This window comes from Cyphomyrmex costatus, unplaced genomic scaffold, assembly GCF_001594065.2.
Source record: "Cyphomyrmex costatus isolate MS0001 unplaced genomic scaffold, Ccosl1.0 scaffold1320, whole genome shotgun sequence".
NCBI lineage: Eukaryota > Metazoa > Arthropoda > Insecta > Hymenoptera > Formicidae > Cyphomyrmex > Cyphomyrmex costatus.
In genome coordinates this window covers 42,132-61,706 of record NW_017275305.1, presented here as the reverse complement: position 1 = coordinate 61,706, position 19,575 = coordinate 42,132, and the positions used below count along the sequence as shown (strand labels likewise).

Here is a 19,575-nt window from a genome sequence, read left to right as displayed (position 1 = left end):
ATTTTTTCTCTCTCGCACAATTTCGACGAATAATGGCGGACTTCACGTGTCCAGACTCTTATTAGAGGGTCACTACACCGAAGGAATGTAACATGGCTATGTCACAGTATATACAGTAGCGCAACTCTCCCGATTTTATGTTGCCTAAAATGGAGTGCGCATGCGCGAAATAGGCGAAGTACTAGACTGTGCTCTTTCTCTTTTCATCCTTCTTTCGCTCTGTCAAAACGCACTAGATTAACCTAGATTTATTTGCGTCACACTCCAATGAATGCATTGAAGTGAGTAAGAACTATTGTAGGAGCATGTTGGAGAATGAGACACGAATAAATGTACTAATGCAATAAAATAATCTAAACTTAATGGAAATTAATACAAATAAATTGTAAATATATTGGTAAATAAAGAAATAAATGTAAAATAATTAAGAAAAATATTAAATTATCTGAAAAATATATATTTATGTAGAGAAATATTATATAATTGTAAATTTGTAAATATATGCTATGTATATACATATTATCAGAAAGTTGATATAAAAAAAAATTTATAATATATATTATATATTATATATATAATGTGTGTGCAAAAAAATAAATATAAAATACAACAAATAAAAAATGTAATATATTTAGAAGATAATTTAAATTAATAAATAATATCATATACTGAAATAATTTTGATAATAATTATGCCAAGACATACTATATATATACTTATACAATAATACAAAAATATTGTATGTTAAAATATTAAAAAAGGGAAATTTTTTATTAATGAATTGTTTAAAGGGAACATTGAATAAAGAGAGAGCAATAAAGAAGGAGAAAATGAGATAGGGCAACCTATTTATTTCGCGCATGTGCATCGTTACTACATATACTGTGCTAGTGCGTTTTGACAGAGTGAAAGAAGGATGAAAAGAGAAAAAGCACAGTCTAGTACTTCGCCTATTTCGCGCATGCGCACTCCATTTTAGGCAACACTAACATCAAAGGTGCCGACAGAGAGTTGCGCTACTGTATATACTGTGGCTATGTCCTGCGCTGTTTGCGATATTGCGAGTAGCCGTATTGTAGCCATAGGTATGGTAAATGTTAAGAAGACTCCCTTCACCTTAACTTTTGATAAAAATATACTCAATTGATGTGGTTTTGCATGAAACGAAAGAATCTGGCAAAAAAAAGTGTCGCTCTGCTTCGCGAACCGAGATATTAAGCGTTAAAGTTGATAACCATGTAGGTTAGTACATCTGTCACAGCTACGAAATTCATTACTTTAAAAATAAATTCGCTTTAATACTTAATATCGCGAGGCAGAGCGAACTTTTTTCTGCCAGATTCCTTCGTTTCATGCAAAAACTCATCGATTGTATATTTTTATAAAAAGTTGTGATGAAGGGGCTTTTCTTAACATTTACCTATTATTAAAGTATATGTACCACAATTTAAAAACCATTTTCAATTACGATGCTAGAAAAGTATGCCTTTCCAACATTACAATACATTTCCAACGTTACAATACATAAAGTGTGTGTATTGATAAGCTGAGTTTTATTCAGTAAGAATTATTAGTTAACTTAAAGTATATTTATCAAAGTAAAATAATAAAGGGCAAAGAGCCGATAACATAACAAAACTAAAACTTTAATTTAAATATAATGTAGCTATTACAACAAATGTTTCTACTCCGATCGGGTCATATTTTCAATGTTACAATATTTACCCAGGTTAATTGTCAAAATACGTATGAGCGTGCTAATGTATGCGCATGTGTCGCACGGGTCACGCGGTGCGGTTCTTGACGCATATAATGCACAATCAAAACTGGGGTCCACTTTTTCAAACAAGTTAGCAGTCTAGTAGTATATATAGAAGTCTGTGATCCAGAAGCACTGAGTCCTCAGTGAACGGTTGTGCTTCTGGATGCACCCAATGAAATACAGTAAATTATTCATTTACAATTATATTCTCTGTTTGACAAACAAATTCTCTACTGTACAAATAAATTCTCTGTTTTACAAACACAAATTTGTATGTTTAAAGCAGAGAATTATACATTCTTTTTCTGCTTTACAAATAAAATCTCCGCTTTATAAACAAATTCATTGATATTGTCTACTTTTGGCGAAGTGTTATGGCCACAGTGCATGCGCATGTGACCACATCTCTGCATCTTATATGACGGTTTTTTTAACCTTTATAGTCAACTTTAACGCTTAATATCTCGGTTCGCGGAGCCATCCTAACGTTTTCTCTTACAGATTCTTTCGTTTTGTGCAAAAACGCGTCGAATAAGCCTAATTTCATCAAAATCAAAGATCATATTTTAAATAATTACTAATTAATTATATAGGTAAAAATTCAGATAAGTCACATTTACGTCAGAAAAGCAATGTACGTACCGCACCGGCAGAAATGCTGTCCCTCGGCGTTCGACGCGCGGCGCTACACACTCGTACCGAGCGCACACGTATGTGTTACTGGGAGCGCGGAGGAGGCGTGGATTTACAATATTAAAAATTTTTATGCATAATTACAACATTTTGTGTGTAATAAAAGTATTATTATGAATATTGACAAGCGAAAGACACCGGAGTATCTCACTCGTACTAGTAACAAATGTGTGAGACAGCGAAAGGACACCGCGAGCAGGCATCCACGTCCAATTACGCTTTCTCTCTCGATCGTGCGCCTTGCGCTAAGGATAGAATATCGGAGCGCGCCCCACTACTTTCTCCCTCCGCGCTTCACGCCTCCTCCGCGCTCCAGTAACACGTACGTGTGCGCTCGGTACAAGTGTGTAGCGCCGCGCGCCGAACGCCGAGGGACAGCATTTCTGCCGGTGCGTACATTCAACGTCACAAATGAGAATTATCTGAATTTTGGTTTAGATGGAAAGCAACTATAAATGTCGAGTCTCATTTTGCCACGTAAAAACACGTGCTTCAACTAGAATTTTCCGAAACACTACGAATTATAATTCAGAGCATTCCAAAATTTGTTTTATAATGTATTTTTAGAGATTTAAGCGGGGAGCACAGACTTTTGCATAACGCATAAACCATATACATAAAGAATTTGATTGGTCCATTGACTCATGCATAAGAAAATGGGCCAATGAAATTCCTTATGCACATGCTTTATGCGTTATGCAAAAGTGTGTGTTGGGGCTCTTAGTACAAAATTTGCCTTTCTGGCCAAAAATTCTGAAGGGAGTAAATTGTAGTATCGAAATCTCGCAGTATCGCAATGACGTAATTGAGCTTATTATGTTTGTCACATGCTTAGGATTCTGACTGATTCTGACAGGTTTCGAAGATCCTTGATCGACAGAGGTTTGTACTTCTCTCTCTCTATGAGGACACTCAAGGAATCAATCTTTCCCGATCACGCTTGAGAATCTCCATTAAAGTCGTACGTTACACCAGGGCCGGCGGAACAACATTTTCTAGGGTATGGAATTTTCCGACGAACGTGAAAGGAGGGGGGTAGGGGGAGGGGAAATAAATATTCACTTTTTACATTGCGAAAGTAGAGGCTCTTTTATTATTTTTCTTAATAAATTCATTCATCAATAATTCAATATCTAATTGATCTACTATATCTTGATGTGTGTATAAGATTGAAATATTATTTAAACGCTTCTGTAGCATTGTTGATCGTAAATAATTTTTTAAGTACTTTAAAGCAGAAAATGATCGCTCGTTTGTACAGGACGTTGCGGGAATCGTCAGCAGAATGCGGAGTAACTTTTTGTACTCGGGTACAAGTTCTCCAATTTCGGGATTCTGCTGAATGAATTGTACAACATCAGCCAAACAATTAAAAATTACATTTGTTGTCGACGCAATTTCTAAAAGCATTTCGCGGTGTAATGTAAGCTTCTGTTTATCGAAATCGTCCGATCTATCAAATTTCGGTATCGAGTTATCGCAATTATAAAATTTAAATATCTCATCTACGGTAATATTCTGTTTGCCAATTGCAAAATTTTCAAAAGAATTTAGCACTGCGGTAGAGCCTCACTGACAGACAGTATAAATTACGGGCTAAAATATGTCATGTTATTTTTTATTTAAAATTATTTTTTTTGCCTATTATAATGAACCTAACCATGAAAACCAGCATAGGACTTCAGCTCCTACAAGGGTATGGAATTCCATACCCTGGAAGTTCTAGGGTATGGAACACTCCATATTCCCAGGCCTGTTTCGCCGGCACTGCGTTACACTGGACGGACGTTCAAAACTTGTTTGAAAGTGAAGAACTTGTCACATGCCGGCTCGTGCCTTCTCTCCAGGTCGGTCTAGCACTCACGAGTGCGGAAAATAGTTTAAAAAAGGCCACGAGTTTCTCACAACGTGTGTGTATATAAATATATATATGTATATATATTTAATTATTTATTTACTCCGAAACACGAAGCTTTCGGAGCCGTTCTCGACACGATTCTGCCCACTATGATCGACGTACCGTCACTTGCAGAATCCATGATAGTACCAATGTTCGCCGAACGTTGACGCCACGTTGGACGAAGCCGATCGGAGGTCGGCGGTTTCTGACAATTCTGACGGTTTCTCGCGTCGCCACCGGAGCGCGGCCGCGTCGCGGCGGCAGTAATTACGGTTCGTCGTTTGAACGGGTGTATGGGTGTATCATGCATGTTCCTCACGTTCCACCCGTTCCACCCTCGTGCAGTTCTGTTAATGACACCGTGCGTTCGCTAGGAGCGATCCGACCGAGCGTCTGACGTTTCGTCGCCGGGTGCGATCGCGCGCGAGCATCCGCGTAATAAGAACGAGACAGACGAGGAAGCGAGCAGAAACAGAGCAAGAGAAAGCGAGAGAGAGAAGTAAAGAAGAAGCGTTTCGCGTCGTCGCGGAGCACACTGGACGCGCGCGCGTGCGTGTGTGTATGCGCGAATCGAAAGAAAGTGAGGTTATGCAACTGTTGATCGTACGCGCACTCGATGTCGACGCTCGAAGACATGTGATTCATTACGACAGTCAAACCGAGTCGAGCTCCGGAGTGACGAACGTCCGCGCGTGAAGTTACGTACGGATTCAATCCGATACAGCGCCAGTTCGTTCGCGCGCGTTCCAGGAGCAGTTTGATCGCCAATCGTTGCCGAAATCTCGAGACAATTATTTCGAAGTGCAAGAGGAAATTAAGATACGACGATGGAATGCGAAATCGCGCGGGAAAAAAGATTTTAAATTCTCCGAGAATCGAAACGAATTTGTACTCGCGCGCGCGCGCAAGAGGAATTCGTGCCCCGAGCATTGAAACTGCTCTTCCGTTTCTCCCACCCTGCTACCGACTCCTCGCGGACCCTCTCTCTTCTTGGTTCGCGCGCACGCCTTCGTCCCCTCGACCCGCCAGCGTCATCGAGCATTGTCGACGCGTGTTCTCGTCTCGATCTGTCCGGCCTCTGGCGTCTCCCTTCTGCGCACCGGTGTGCCGTCTGACAACCTCTCGCTCCCACCCGCTCCCTTTTTCTTCTCTTTCTCAACAGACAAGCGGCAGCACACTGCCCTCACTCAACTACCTGTTGTGACGTCCAACGCGCTCGCGACGCACCGGGCAAATTCGCCGTAAATACTCAGCGTCGTATCGGCATTTATCCAGTGTGTTCCCTTCTGACCAACTCGACGTTAAACGCAATCAATCGTGGAGAAATTACGTGTATACAAGCGAACTATCTGTCGGAGAAATTTTTGTCGAGAGAGAGAGAGAGAGAGAGAGAGACGGTCACTACGGATGAAAGAGGTAGGTATCCGATTGTGAAACCACGAAAGTCTTGGGTGTCGCGGTTCTGTTCTCCCTTCCACTCGGCATCGCCGCGACGACGAGAGTATAATGCGAGGAAGCGTGAGACGGAGTGAGACGGGATGCGAATAAGAGAGACAGAGAAAAAGTGAGGGGGATCATGCGTTTGTAAGATAGAGAAAGAGGATTGCGCGAGAGAAAGGACTTGAACGGGCTCTTATCGTCAAGTTAGTCGTGCGCGGCGAACCTTCCGTCTCACCGTCGTCGAATCTTCCGTTGCGCACATTGCGTGACAGTCGCGAATCTCGTGATCCGAGTCGCCAGAGCTCCGTTCGCGTATCGGACGTTTTCACACCGGTGAATCTTATCTACCTTGTGTTTTGACGTGGATTAATTGTGAATCATCATCGTGAACACTGTAACGATCGTTGTAATTGTTTGGTGTTTTGATTTGATATCTACGTTCTACAGAATCTTCAGGGAAGAGCAGACCGCACAGAGAGAGAGAGAGAGAGAGAGAGAGAGAGAGCTGGCCGTGCGACGACGCGCGCACTATCACACGCGTGGTCAGGAAACAAAAGGCGGAACGCGATCGTGTTCATTGATGACGAGTCCGTGGCATCGATGCCGCGCGCGCCGCGCCAGTGGCATCGCATTACGTAGCTCAAGTTGGCGCGCTCCGTGCCGTATATGTGTGCGCGCGCGTACAACTTCAGAGTCTCCTGTCGTAACGTCGTAAATTGAATCGTTTGCGAAATAGCAGTTCTGGTATTTTTGCGTTGCAACAAGTGTTCACGAGAAAGACAAGGAAAGAGACAGTCTTACTGTTTATTTGGTAAAATCAAAGTATATCATTCTCGCGAAAAGCACATCGACTGCGGTCAAGTCCGAGGCCTCGCGACAGCGTCACACCGCCGCATAACTAGATGCTCCCCTGCGCTTGGAAGTCAAACACGATCGTCGGTGGCACATCAGTGGGGTGGATACGGAGAATGCGCGTCACGCAAATAGTGAAACTGATGGTAGAGGACGACGCGCGGTCAGCATCGCGCGTTACAATAATCGACCACCTGGGTAGCAATCACTGAGAACTGGCTTATCCTGCAGTGGATTTAGGGGGCTGTATGGAGGCCGGGGGGCTCCTGCCCCGACAGCCCCCGCAAGGCCTCCCCGGCGTCGCCCCCGGCACCATCTCCGTGTGTGCGGGCCAGGGTCCAAACGGGCACGCCGGCAACATCATCGGCCAATCCGCGACCGTAATTCACGAATTAAGTGCCAGTCAGCTGGGCATAGCCAGTCAACAACAATTGCACCTGCAACAACAACAACAACAACAACAACAGCAAATGGGTCAAGCACCTGGTATGGGTGAGGTACTCACCCCGAAGAGGCAGGCGATCGTAGACCGCCTACGACGAAGACTCGAGAGTTACCGGCGCAGACAAAACGACTGCATTCCCAGGTTTGATCAGAGTTTCAACGGATTGTGCGAGCAGAACATACAGGATACCTTGATGTTGAAGCAACGCTTCCTTGAGAGTAAAGCCAAGCGGCAAGCCAAAAAGACAGACAAGAAGCAAAACGATCCGATCGGCCTCTCCAACGTTCACATGGTAAGACTTTTTCATCTCTTTCACTCTCTTGCTGTCTTCTTCATCCTCTTCCGACTCCTTCTTCTTCTTCTTCTTCTACGTCTTCTGTTCGGTTTCGTACGTACCGAGCAGGCGTAGGTGTGTCTACGCCGCTGTGGGAATTCGAACTTGTTACAAAGTCGGCGTTTCTTCTTCCTTTTCCGCTGGGTCTCTTTGCCCTGAAGATGAAAGCGCGCATGAATAACGCTCCTCGCGTTTCGCGGCGAACGAACATACATGTCTGATATATATAGGGTGAATTTTTTAACCTGAAACTTTCAAATATCTCGAAAACTAAATCCAGTAGACAAAAATGTTTCAAATAAAAATGGAACGGTGTCGAGGGAGGACACGTTTTAGTCACGTTGTTTTTTTCCTAAGTGGAGGCGCTAAAAAGATATGAAGGTCACCTCCACTTTTTTAAATGGAATTATGTAATTTTTGGTAGGTAACGTGATTCCTCTAATTATTTTGCATATAAAAGTATTAAGGTAGAGATACCAAAAAACCAATAGTTTTCGAGATATTTTACACTTTATTTTGGTACATATTGACACAAAATGCTAAATAACTCGTAAACTGTTGACTTTTTGATTATCGTACCTTAATACTTTTGTGAACAGAATAATGCGTATTTAAAAAATTATCCATTTTATATACCTACATATTTTTTTTAAAGCAACTATGTGTTTTCTTTACACCATTTGATTTATCTCATTATTCTGTTCACAAAAGTATTAAAGTACGATAATCAAAAAGTCAACAGTTTACGAGTTATTTAACATTTTGTGTCAATATGTACCAAGATAAAGTGTAAAATATCTCAAAAACTATTGGTTTTTTGTGGTACCTCTACCTTAATACTTTTATATGCAAATAATTAGAGGAATCACGTTATCTAAAAAAAATTACATAATTCCATTTTAAAAAGTGGAGGTGACCTTCATATTTTTTTAGCGCCTCCACTTAGGAAAAAAACAACGTGACTAAAATGTGTCCTCCTCGACACCGTTCCATTTTCATTTCAAACATTTTTGTCTACTGGATTTAGTTTTCGAGATATTTGAAAGTTTCAGGTTAAAAAATTCACCCTGTAGTATGTATAAAAGTAAATAAACAGTTTGCGTTGTAACATAAAAGCATTTGAGTAGAGTTAAATGTTTAACTTTTTATACAATAAATTTAATATTTATTGATATTACATAAAGATATATTTAAGTAATTATATTAACAAAACTTTCATTACTTTATAATTTGCTTGAAGAAAAAATAAGAATGCAGGATATGTTACAAACGCATATTACAAAAGTAAGTAAAAGAACATCCAAACAAATTAATATCCACAATAATTGCCATTTTGTAATGGCATTTTTGCCAAACGATCTGGTAAGGAGAGCGTATATTTTCTATATTCTTCAACAGTGAATAGTTGCCACTTTTTTTTATTAACATTTGTAATTCCGTGATGTTGTGTGGTCTATTTTCTGCAATACGTAATTTAAAAATGGATTGCATATTTTCTATTGGTGAAAGATCAGGTCTGCGTGGAGGCCATTGTAATATGTTTATTGCACTTTCTTGTAAATATTTGGTAACGACTTTCGCTTTATGTATAGGTGCATTATCCTGTTGAAGGATAAAATTATCTGGTAATCGTTTCCCTATAGGAATTATTACTTCTTTTAGTAAGTTAAAGTAAATTTGAGAATTTACTTTCCCTTTTAAAATTACAATTTTCTCTATTCCAAAATGTGATATGTATTCCCAAACCGTGTTCTATTAATTTTAATGTTGGTTTGGCACATTTGTAGGATAAAAAATATTCGTGCCTCCTCCAAACATACATTCGTCCATGGCTATATTTCAGTCTAATCATGGATGCATCGGTTCAAAGGACATTTTTCCAAAATGTTAACGGTATAAGACATGTTTATTGTAAAAGTCCCTACGTTTTTTAAGATTGTTTTTATTCATGAAGGGTAATTTCCTTGCAACACGTCCATGTCTACCTGATGCGTGTAATAATCGACGGTGAATGGTTTACGTAAATGATACATTCTTATCTTCATTTAAGAGGATTTTAAAGTCGTTTGTATTACCGACTAAATCATATAATTTTTGTCGCAAATACTCTTTTTGTTATTCACAGATTCGAAAATCCTTTTCCAAAATTAAAATACATTAATACGTGCCTGTGAGGTAGAACCAATGCCGAAAACGACAAAAATTCGAAATTGAGTTTTTACCATATTTTAGACCAATATAGCGCTCCACAGCTGTCACGTCGTTACACATCGTTACAACATTTATTTCATATAAAAGCTATGCGATCTATACGTACGAAATAGTAGTCCACAAACAAGTAGTTTGCATGAAGAAACAGCGTGGAGTTCTCAAATTGGATTTATATGTCTAATTAAAACATAAATACGAGACGAAAATTTACGTATACACTGTAAAAAATAAAATATTAATTTTAACTCAAAGACGTTGAGACGTCTATTAAGCTGGATTCATCACCATAAAAAATCAAGTTCACAATAAGTCAAAAATTTAGTGCTTTTTAAGTGCTAATTTAGTACTTTATTGTGAATTTTAGTGCACCAATCGTTTAGCGGGAATTAAAAAGGGGGTGAAGGTTCCATTTAATGACAAGCTAGACCCCCCATAATATAGAGAATAATAGAAAACAAAAAATAATCACACAGGGATTTTAGTGCTAATTTAGTGCTCCAAAATAAACGAAAACTATATCAAAATATATTGAAATATATTTAAAAAACCGTTATTTTAAATACACCAACATGTAAAGAGAACTCCATCACCCGGCACCTGCATTCCAAGAAATTTGGTGCTCGCAAGTAATTGATCCCAAAATAATTCTTAGACATTGTAAATAGTATGGAATATGTGCATATCCGAATTTAGTACTCATTCAAAGTCATTAAAAATGATTAATTAATAGAGGAAAAGCGCGCGTTGCGCTTTAAAATCGCTTATCAGATCATCAAAGAATTTGGTGTTCGCAAGATATTGGTATTTAAATAATCCTTAGACATTGTAATATCAGAATATGTGCATATCCGAATTTAGTGCTCACTCAAAATTAGTGGAAAAACGCGCACCGCTATTAATTAATTATTTTAATAAATAAAGTATTAAATTAGCACTTAAAAAGCACTAAATTTTTGACCTGTTGCGAACTTGATTTTCGATAGTGGGGGGTTTAGCTTTATATTAAATTAGACCCCCATAATAAAAAAAATAGATACAATAATTGCGCTACAATGAAATCAACCACATCAGATTTAATTGTTTTTTATTTGCTCCAAGATAGCATCAATAGAATGTTGAATTTTAATATTTTTAAGGAAAAATCAATACTTGCGATTGCGTCGCAGGAACCTAAACAATCCGCTACAAGTTCCGTTCCTACCAAACGAAAATTATACGGTCGCATGATATTGGTACCAAAATAATGCTTCATAAACGTATTATCAAATCGTAACAAAACTCGATTTAGTTGCTAGCTGGAAAGTGTGAAAAACGTGTTCACCAAGGTCATTCTGCGCGGCGAATCAGCTACATTCCTCCGTTACCAGACACGCGCCAGATTTAGTTGCTCGCATAATTTTGGTATCTACATAATCATGTACTATTGAAAAATGACAAAAATCAATTTAGTTGCTACTGTTGCTAGCTGCAGCACGTTAGAAACCGACAAGACTTGAATGACGGCTGCCAGCCAATCAAGGCGACGCGTTCTCATCTCGCCTGTCGGTTTCTTAACTCGCCTGTGTATTGTGTCAAGAATTAGTTGCTCGCATTATATCGATGCCTAAATAATCCTGAGACAATTATTAAATACTATCGAAAAATACCAAAACTCAATTTAGTTGCTAGCTGACAAGTATGAAAAATAACATGTTTATCAAGGACATTTCACGCAGCAATTCAGTTACTTTTCTCTGTCTCCACACGTGCTAGATTTAGTTGCATAATTTTGGTATATACGTAATCGTACTGTCGTCGTGAAGTTAGCCACCTACATTAAAAAAAATAAAATTTGTATAGCTCATTCAATTGCTTATCGTTTGCACACTTTTAATTTTTGTTTATACATACACCATTAGTTTAAAATCGATAGATTTTCGTTTGCTCACATAGTTTAGAAGTTACTAACGATTAAAGTTTCGAGAAGGATCGACAGTCGATCAAATTCTATCGATTCATGCCATTTTGAGCTTATTAAATGCGATTTGAACCAATTTGCTGCTGTCGATCCTTCTCGAAATTTTAATTGTTAATAACTTTTAAACTGTAGGTGTGCAAACAGAAAATCGAATTGTTTTGAAACTTGCAAACGAAAATCTATCGATTGGTGCTATATTGAACTCCTTCCTATCGAATTTGAGTCGGAAACGTATTTTATGAGTAGAGTGAAGTTGGTCCCCCGAAATTAATTTGTTAATAATTTTTAACTACAAGTGTGCAAACGAAAAATCGTATAGTTTAGAAATGTGCAAACGAAATCCTGTCGTCTCATGCGATTTTGAGCCTATTAAATGCGATTTGAACCAATTTGCCGCTGTCGATCCTTCTCGATACTTTAATTGTTAATAACTTTTAAACTGCAGGTGTGCAAACGGAAAATCGAATTGTTTCAAAATGTGCAGACGAAAATCTATCGATTAAGATCTTTCGAACCCATTTTCTCGATGTTAGGAGGCTAGTGTGAAGTTAGCTCCCCCAAAATTTTTTTTAAAAATAACTTTTAAACTAAAGGTGTGCAGACGAAAATTAAAAATGTGCATAAATGTGCATAAATGTGCAAACAATGAGCAATCAAATGAGCTATATAAATTTTATTTTTTTTAATGTTGGGGGCTAACTTCACGACGGTCATAATCGTGGGATCACGTACTATCAAAAAATACTAAATTAATTAATTATTGTAATTATATTAATATAATATTATTAATATAATATACAAAACTCGATTTAGCTGCTAGCTGGAAAGTGTGAAAAACGTGTTTATCAAAGGTCATTCCGCGCGGCGATTCAACTACTTTCCTCTGTCTCCAGACACAGATTTAGTTGCTCGCATAATTTTGATATCTTTGTAATCGTAAGATCATGCAATACCGAAAAATGACAAAAATTGATTTAGTTACTAGCTGGAACACGTCAGAAACGTGATGTGAACGACGGCTGCCATCCAATCAGCGTGGGGATACAGCAAAGCTAGCTGAATCGCCGAGCGGAGTGTTCTCGATAAACACGTTATTTTTTATAATTTTCAGCTATAGCAATTAAATCAAGTTTTGATATTTTTTGATAGTACGTGATTCCACGATTACGTAGATTCCGAAATTATGCGAGCAACTAAATCTGGCACATGTGTAGAGACAAAGGAAGGTAGCTGAATCGCTACGCGGAGTGTTCTCGATAAACACATTATTTTTCATACTTTGCAGCTAGCAACTAAATCAAGATTTGTTACGATTTGATAGTTTATGAAGCATTATTTTGGTACTAATATCATGCGGCCGTATAATTTTCGTTTTGTAGGAACGGAACTTGTAGCGAGATGCGGCCTGCTTAGGTTCCTGCGACGCAAGTATTGATTTTTTCTTAAAAATATTAAAATTCAACATTCTGTTGATGCTGTCTTGGAATAAATAAAAAGCAATTGAATCTGGTGTGGTTGATTTCATTGATCCAGTCCAGTCCTATTTGATTTTCGATGGTGAAGGGTCCAGGTTAATGGAGGTAATAAATTCGGAAATAGGACATTTTTAAAACAATTATTAGAAATATTTTATAACCAAAATTAGCCAGCGATTAATTGCTTGTATGTTACTCTTGCAGTTAACACTGCTGTACTGTATGTTTATGTTTTATTATTTTACACTTACAAATATCTGTATTAGTTTGATAGATGTTAATTTATGTGTAGAATTTTTTCCGCATGTATTGGCAGCATATTCGAATAAAATCCTACTACTAACAATGAGTAGAAATAAGAATTGTTTTTAAAAATAACTTTATATTTCTTTTTTTCTTTCTTGAAACTAAACTGATTGCCATTTTTGATCGTACAAGCGTATAGACTAAAAAAGGGTGTTTATGCTTTAATAGAAATTGAATAATAAAAGAGACTATAGAATTTTTTTATTTAATCGTGCTAATCAATCATGTTTTTACTACATTTATCGACTAAATCGATGAATTTAACATGGCGTTAAAGTCAAGATGGAACAGGTGGACGTATGGATCGTTAGTCGTAGGTTGTTTGTAATTTTCCGTAGGCGTTCGATTCGAGACGTCCCTGCGTTAATCTTGGCTTTACGTCAATGCAGAGGCGGTCTTAAGATCGCCCTTGCTACACGTAACGTTATTATCACGAACGTTCTACTCAAAATGTTTACGTAGAGATCTTTACACGTAATGCATATTTTCACAAAAAATATGTGAACTCTTTTAATTGCGTCAATTATAAACAGAAAATACATATATTATTGAAACATTAAACGCTATCAAATTAATAACAACTTTTCCAAACCTATTTCAAACCTACTTTCCAAATAACTATCAAAATAATAATTATTTCATAATAATAATAACTATTCCAAACCTACTTTCAAAACTATAAAAATAATTATTTTTGTCAAAACTGAAATACAAATGCTGACGTCTTTATGCCTATAATGATGTTAGAAAATTATACACATATAACATATATGTGTATAATTTTCTAACTCTATATTTATATACATTTTTTCAATTCCATTCTATTCTAAAAGATATATGAAAAAAAATTTGGCGCCGCTACACCAAATAAAAAAAATTATTTACTTTTCTAATATTATTTACTATTTTAATAACATATATAACGCAAATTTTCCAAATTAAAATTATTTATTCTTAACCTATTCTTATTCTAACTAATTACTTTTACTATATGTAACGTACACCTTTTAAATGTTATTCTATAATACATATTTCAATGTTGCAAAATACCTACCTGATATTATTCACTCGCAAATCTTTTATTTTTTTACCTAATAATAATTTTTTTATATACCTGATTCTATTTCAAAATATATTTTCATTTTTTATGTAATATTTACATTAATTTATTATTACTTATAAATTGTTTTTAATTTTAATTGATTATAATTTTTTTTTATTATAATTGATTTATAATTTATTAAATTTTCTTTAAATTATAAATTATGTTCTTTATTATTACTTAAAAATGGTTACTATTGTTTTCTTTATTTGGTGTAGCGGCGCCAAGTTTTTTTTCATGTATTTTTTTAGAATGGAATTGAAAAGACATATATAGATATAAAATTAGAAGAATATACACAAGATTATACACCTATATCATTATAGGTATAAAGACGTTAGCATTTGGATTTTAATTTAAAAAAAAAAAGAATTACTTTAATAATTTGAAAAATAGGTTTGTGTGCGTACGTGCGTGCGTGTGCGTGTGCGTGTGCGTGTGCGGAATAATAATTATTATTTTGAAATAATTATTTTGACAGTTATTTGGAAAGTAGGTTTGGAATCGGTTTGGAAAAGTTATTATTAATTTGATATTAGTTTAATGTTTCAACAATACAATATTTTCTGTTTATAATTGGCGCAATTATAAGATTTCAGTTTTCACATATTGTTTTTTGACAAAAATTATTTGATAGTCATAGTTTCATTTCACATATTGCTTTTTGAAAAAAATTATTTGATAGTCATAGTTTGGAATAAAAAATCCTTTTTTTCTTCAAGGAGCACACCTACAAGTGCGTATACTTGACGCCTTTTTTTACTTTTTTGTAAAAGAGATAAATAAAATAGATTAAACAATAATCAAAAACAATAAAAGGTCGACGTGAGAGTCAAATTAAGATTAAAATTGTAGAAATGTTGACATATTTAATTTTAAACTACGAATACATAATTATTAAAAAATAAGATTACAAAAAAATACATATCTACTTAAAATCTACTAAAATAATTATGTAAAGATGACGTGACCAGTTTCGACTCTGAATAGAGTCCTCCTTGGACTTGCAAATATTATATGTTTGATGGATAGAATTATTAGTGAAATACATATCATTGTTAATATAACTGTTTCTGTAAACATTAATAAAAAAGTTTTGTAATGTAAAGTAGATTATTATTATTATTACTTTTATAGTTTGCGTGTGCGTGTGCGTGTGCGTGTGCGTATGTGTGTGTGTGTGTGTGTGTGTGAAAGGTAGGTTTGATTTTAATTAATTACTACAACTTTGGTTGGAGGAATAAATGTATTTGAATTAATTGTGTGTGTGCGTGCGTGTGTGTGTGTGTGTGTGTGTGTGTGTGTGTGTGTGTTATAATAATTTTTTTAAAGAAGAATCAAATAATCACTTGGATTGGAATAGAAAGATCTTTCAATAAGAATACAAAGACATATACTTAGGTTTCATTGTATGAAACCTATATAAATTCATACGAAATTATATTAGGAGTATATCCAAGATCCAGCTTAACCGTTACGGCATGTGTTCTCATTGTTACTAATTACTTCAAACTCTCACGATCCAATAATATTTGATATTGATTAATATTTCTTATATTTATACATATATTTTGTAATGTATTTTTATTATTATTTTCAATATTTTTAACGTAATCTTGTCTCGTTTATCACCGTGTCGTGAGTTATTATTTTCAATGAATTTTTTACGGAAATACTAATAGATTATATCTTTTATAATTGGGAGCCCCGTACTGCTATTCGCTCCTAACGTCTCGCAAGTAGCCGCTAGAAGTGACTGCTAGTTTCATACAAGTGACAATGTGAAATATTATAAACATGGAAATGGCATTGTAAGAGTCAAACGAAAAGAAAATTAAATTAACAACAAATTAATACATATATTCTAAAATTAATGAACATATAAAATTTACATAAATGTAACGATTAAAAAACAGAGGTTAATTACATTACTAGTTTCGACCACCAAATCTGGTCCTCTTCAGATGAAACACTTTACGTTGAAATGTACAAAGTTATGGAAAAACATCAATACATAAGAAAATCTTGTGCAGTTACTACGCACAAGATTTTCTTATGTATTGATGTTTTTCCATAACTTTGTACATTTCAACGTAAAGTGTTTCATCTGAAGAGGACCAGATTTGGTGGTCGAAACTAGTAATGTAATTAACCTCTGTTTTTTAATCGTTACATTTATGTAAATTTTATATGTTCATTAATTTTAGAATATATGTATTAATTTGTTGTTAATTTAATTTTCTTTTCGTTTGACTCTTACAATGCCATTTCCATGTTTATAATGTTTTTAAAGAAAGAGTCCTTTATTTGTTTTATTAATGTGAAATATGCTGTCAAATGTCAAAATTGACAGAAAAAATATAATAACACTTTATTACCAACCTGAGCAGTGACTATCGATTGAGCGTACGTAAAACTTGATAGGTTCAACCGTTATTGAGATCCAGTATTCTCGATTGTTTGTAACTCGCCGACTCGCGTAAAAGATGCACGATGCGTCTCGCGCTGCGCTTTCACTACTGTGTCTCTTAACACTCTACAAATATTTCTCTTTCAAAACACAAATTATTAAAATAATAAAATTATTAAAATAACAAAAATTTTAACAGATGTGATCCAAGATACATTGACGCACATTTTTGCGATGTATATCTATTAGTCAGAATACATTTATGTTTCAGGAAATACAATATATTAATTTTTTTATATATTATTTAAAATTGAAAAGAAATTAAATACATTCTAATTAAGAAACGTTTTCAAAAAGTATCTACTACGAATATTGTCAAATATAGTTTCAAAGTAATCATTCAGGGTTGTCACAAGTCAGGGAAATCAGGGAAATGTCGGGGAATTTGGAAAATGCATCAGGGAAGTCAGTAAAAGTCAGGGATTTAGCACACTTGTCAGGGAAATCCTAACACTTTTAGCTGTACATCGTCTGGCTTTACACTTTGCCATCATCTTTCGTGATAATCTTTTTTTTTTGTTGGAAGTCAATTCCTCAACATACAAACCTGCATTTATGTTCAATTATTGGAAAGACCGAGGAACATTGCAAAGTATGAATTATTCTAGGTCAGGGAAAAATTTCAAAATTCCTTCAGTAAATCAGGGAAATGTCAAGGGATTTTATAATTGCAAATTTGTGGCAACCCTGTCATTATTAGATGTATTAATATGATGAAACACTGCAGTTCATCGAATCGATCATTGACAACTGGGAGATTGCCTTAAAATACTATTTAAAATAACTTGTTGGAAGTTGGAAGCAATTGGCTACTCCAGTATGACAAAACACGCTCTTTCGTTTATCGTAATTATTACGTTTCGACATGTACAAGCATGTGATATTAAGTAATACGTAAATGCAAACGCGTTACCGTGAGGGCGCGCTTTATAAATGTCACATGCGGCGCAAAGATGAATGATAACAACTTCCCTACAGCGGATGACGTCAAATCATCGTTGTACTGTATGTATAACGTGACGTATGTACGCCCGTCCTACGAATTACCGTCAGCCATAAAGATGATAGGTAACATACTCGCATCATTACAGAACTGTTACCAAGTTGTTATAATTAATTAGCAAGTTCATAAGCTCGTTATGATATATAAAATGGCGGAAAGATCGCGAGAATATTTATCAATAAATCGAACTGTGTGTGTGAATCTGGCGTATCATTTAGTGGAAACTCAAAATATTGAGAGTTCTGGATGTATTTTCAATAGTTCTATAGTTCTAGATTGATAAAACTAATAGTTCTGCCCTCTAAAGTGAAAAAAAAGCGAAAATACAAACTGAAATTCCAGATTCACACAGCGACTCACTTCTAGACAAGTTTTGATCACAGATTCTGTAGGATTTTTTCTATAAACAAATAGTTCTACATTTTTTGCTAAAGATGGCTAAAACCAATAGCCGAAACGTCAAAATTTGTAACTTTTAAAGTATACTTGTAAGACTATAGTAAAGTATATTTGTAAGACTATAGTAAAATATATTTTAGAATTTAATGTTTGTACTTTTTTTTACCGCGCTGACTCCTAAATAGCCCCCTAAAATATCATTGTTATATTTAGTTCTAAACTATAGAAACATCAGTTTCAGCAAGAATTTTGGCGTTACAAACAATGTTATTTTCAATTTTTAATAATACTTTAACCCAAAAATTCAATTTTCAGCAATAAAGGTGAGACGCTGTCCAATTCTCGACAGTTCTGAGAGTTCTGTGGTAATTTTGTGTAGTACTGAATATATATCTACTAACGCCTTCATAGGAGTTCTAATAATAAAAATTATTTATTAATCTTTTAAACAATTTTTAATGCAAAAAGAACTTTTTGGGGTATATGTATGAGATGCTGGTCAAAATCAGAGAGTTCTATGAGACTCATGGTGCTTATCGTGTAGCTACGGATGTATTCTAACGCCTTTCGAAGATTTCTAATAATAAAAATTATTTACAGATTATTAAAACAATTTTTAAGTCCAGAGAAAAGCACTTTTCAGGATATATGTATGAGATGCTGATCGAAATCAGAGAATTCTGGCCGGAAAAACATTGGCCGGAAATTTTTAGCAACAACAGAGTCATCCTCGGAGTTGTAGGCGAGCCATCGGTCATTCCTCTGGTTGAGTTTGGCTTCAACAGTAAAATTTTTTCATCAGAAAGAAACCTGATTCGTCCCGACGCTTCGTTTTTCAAGGAACACAATAGCAGATTGCAGCGAGCAACTCGCCTTGTCTTGACAGCCTCAGAGAGCATTTGTCGCATCTTTAATGTGTACAATTTGTATCGAAGGTCCTTCTCGGCAATTCGATGCATTGTTGGCTTGCTTACACCAACAATCGATGCTAATTTTCGCAGCGATTACCCTGGGTCATCTGAAATCAGCGCTTGAGTCTTTTCAACGATCGCGGGGGTCCTCGCGGTGCGTTCTGTCGAGTGTTTCTTCCTCGTTGACATACTGGAACTTCCATTGGACTGTTCTAAAGCCGGAAATTTTTACCATGCACGCACGACGCACACGCACACGCACGCGCGCACACACACACACACACACACACGCACGCACGCACGCACGCACGCACG

At 35.8% G+C, this 19,575-nt stretch overlaps 1 protein-coding gene across 1 annotated transcript in view; it reads left to right on the top strand.

Moving 5' to 3' along the window:
• Window positions 1-7,018: 7,018 nt before the first annotated feature.
• Window positions 7,019-19,575, top strand: part of LOC108782674 (neurogenic protein mastermind-like) — a 25,317-nt gene continuing 12,760 nt past the window's right edge. Inside the window, exon 1 of the mRNA XM_018550998.1 lies at window positions 7,019-7,384. Within this exon, the coding sequence (XP_018406500.1) occupies window positions 7,118-7,384 (267 nt within the window). The 5' untranslated portion in view covers window positions 7,019-7,117. The remainder of the gene's footprint in view (window positions 7,385-19,575) is intronic.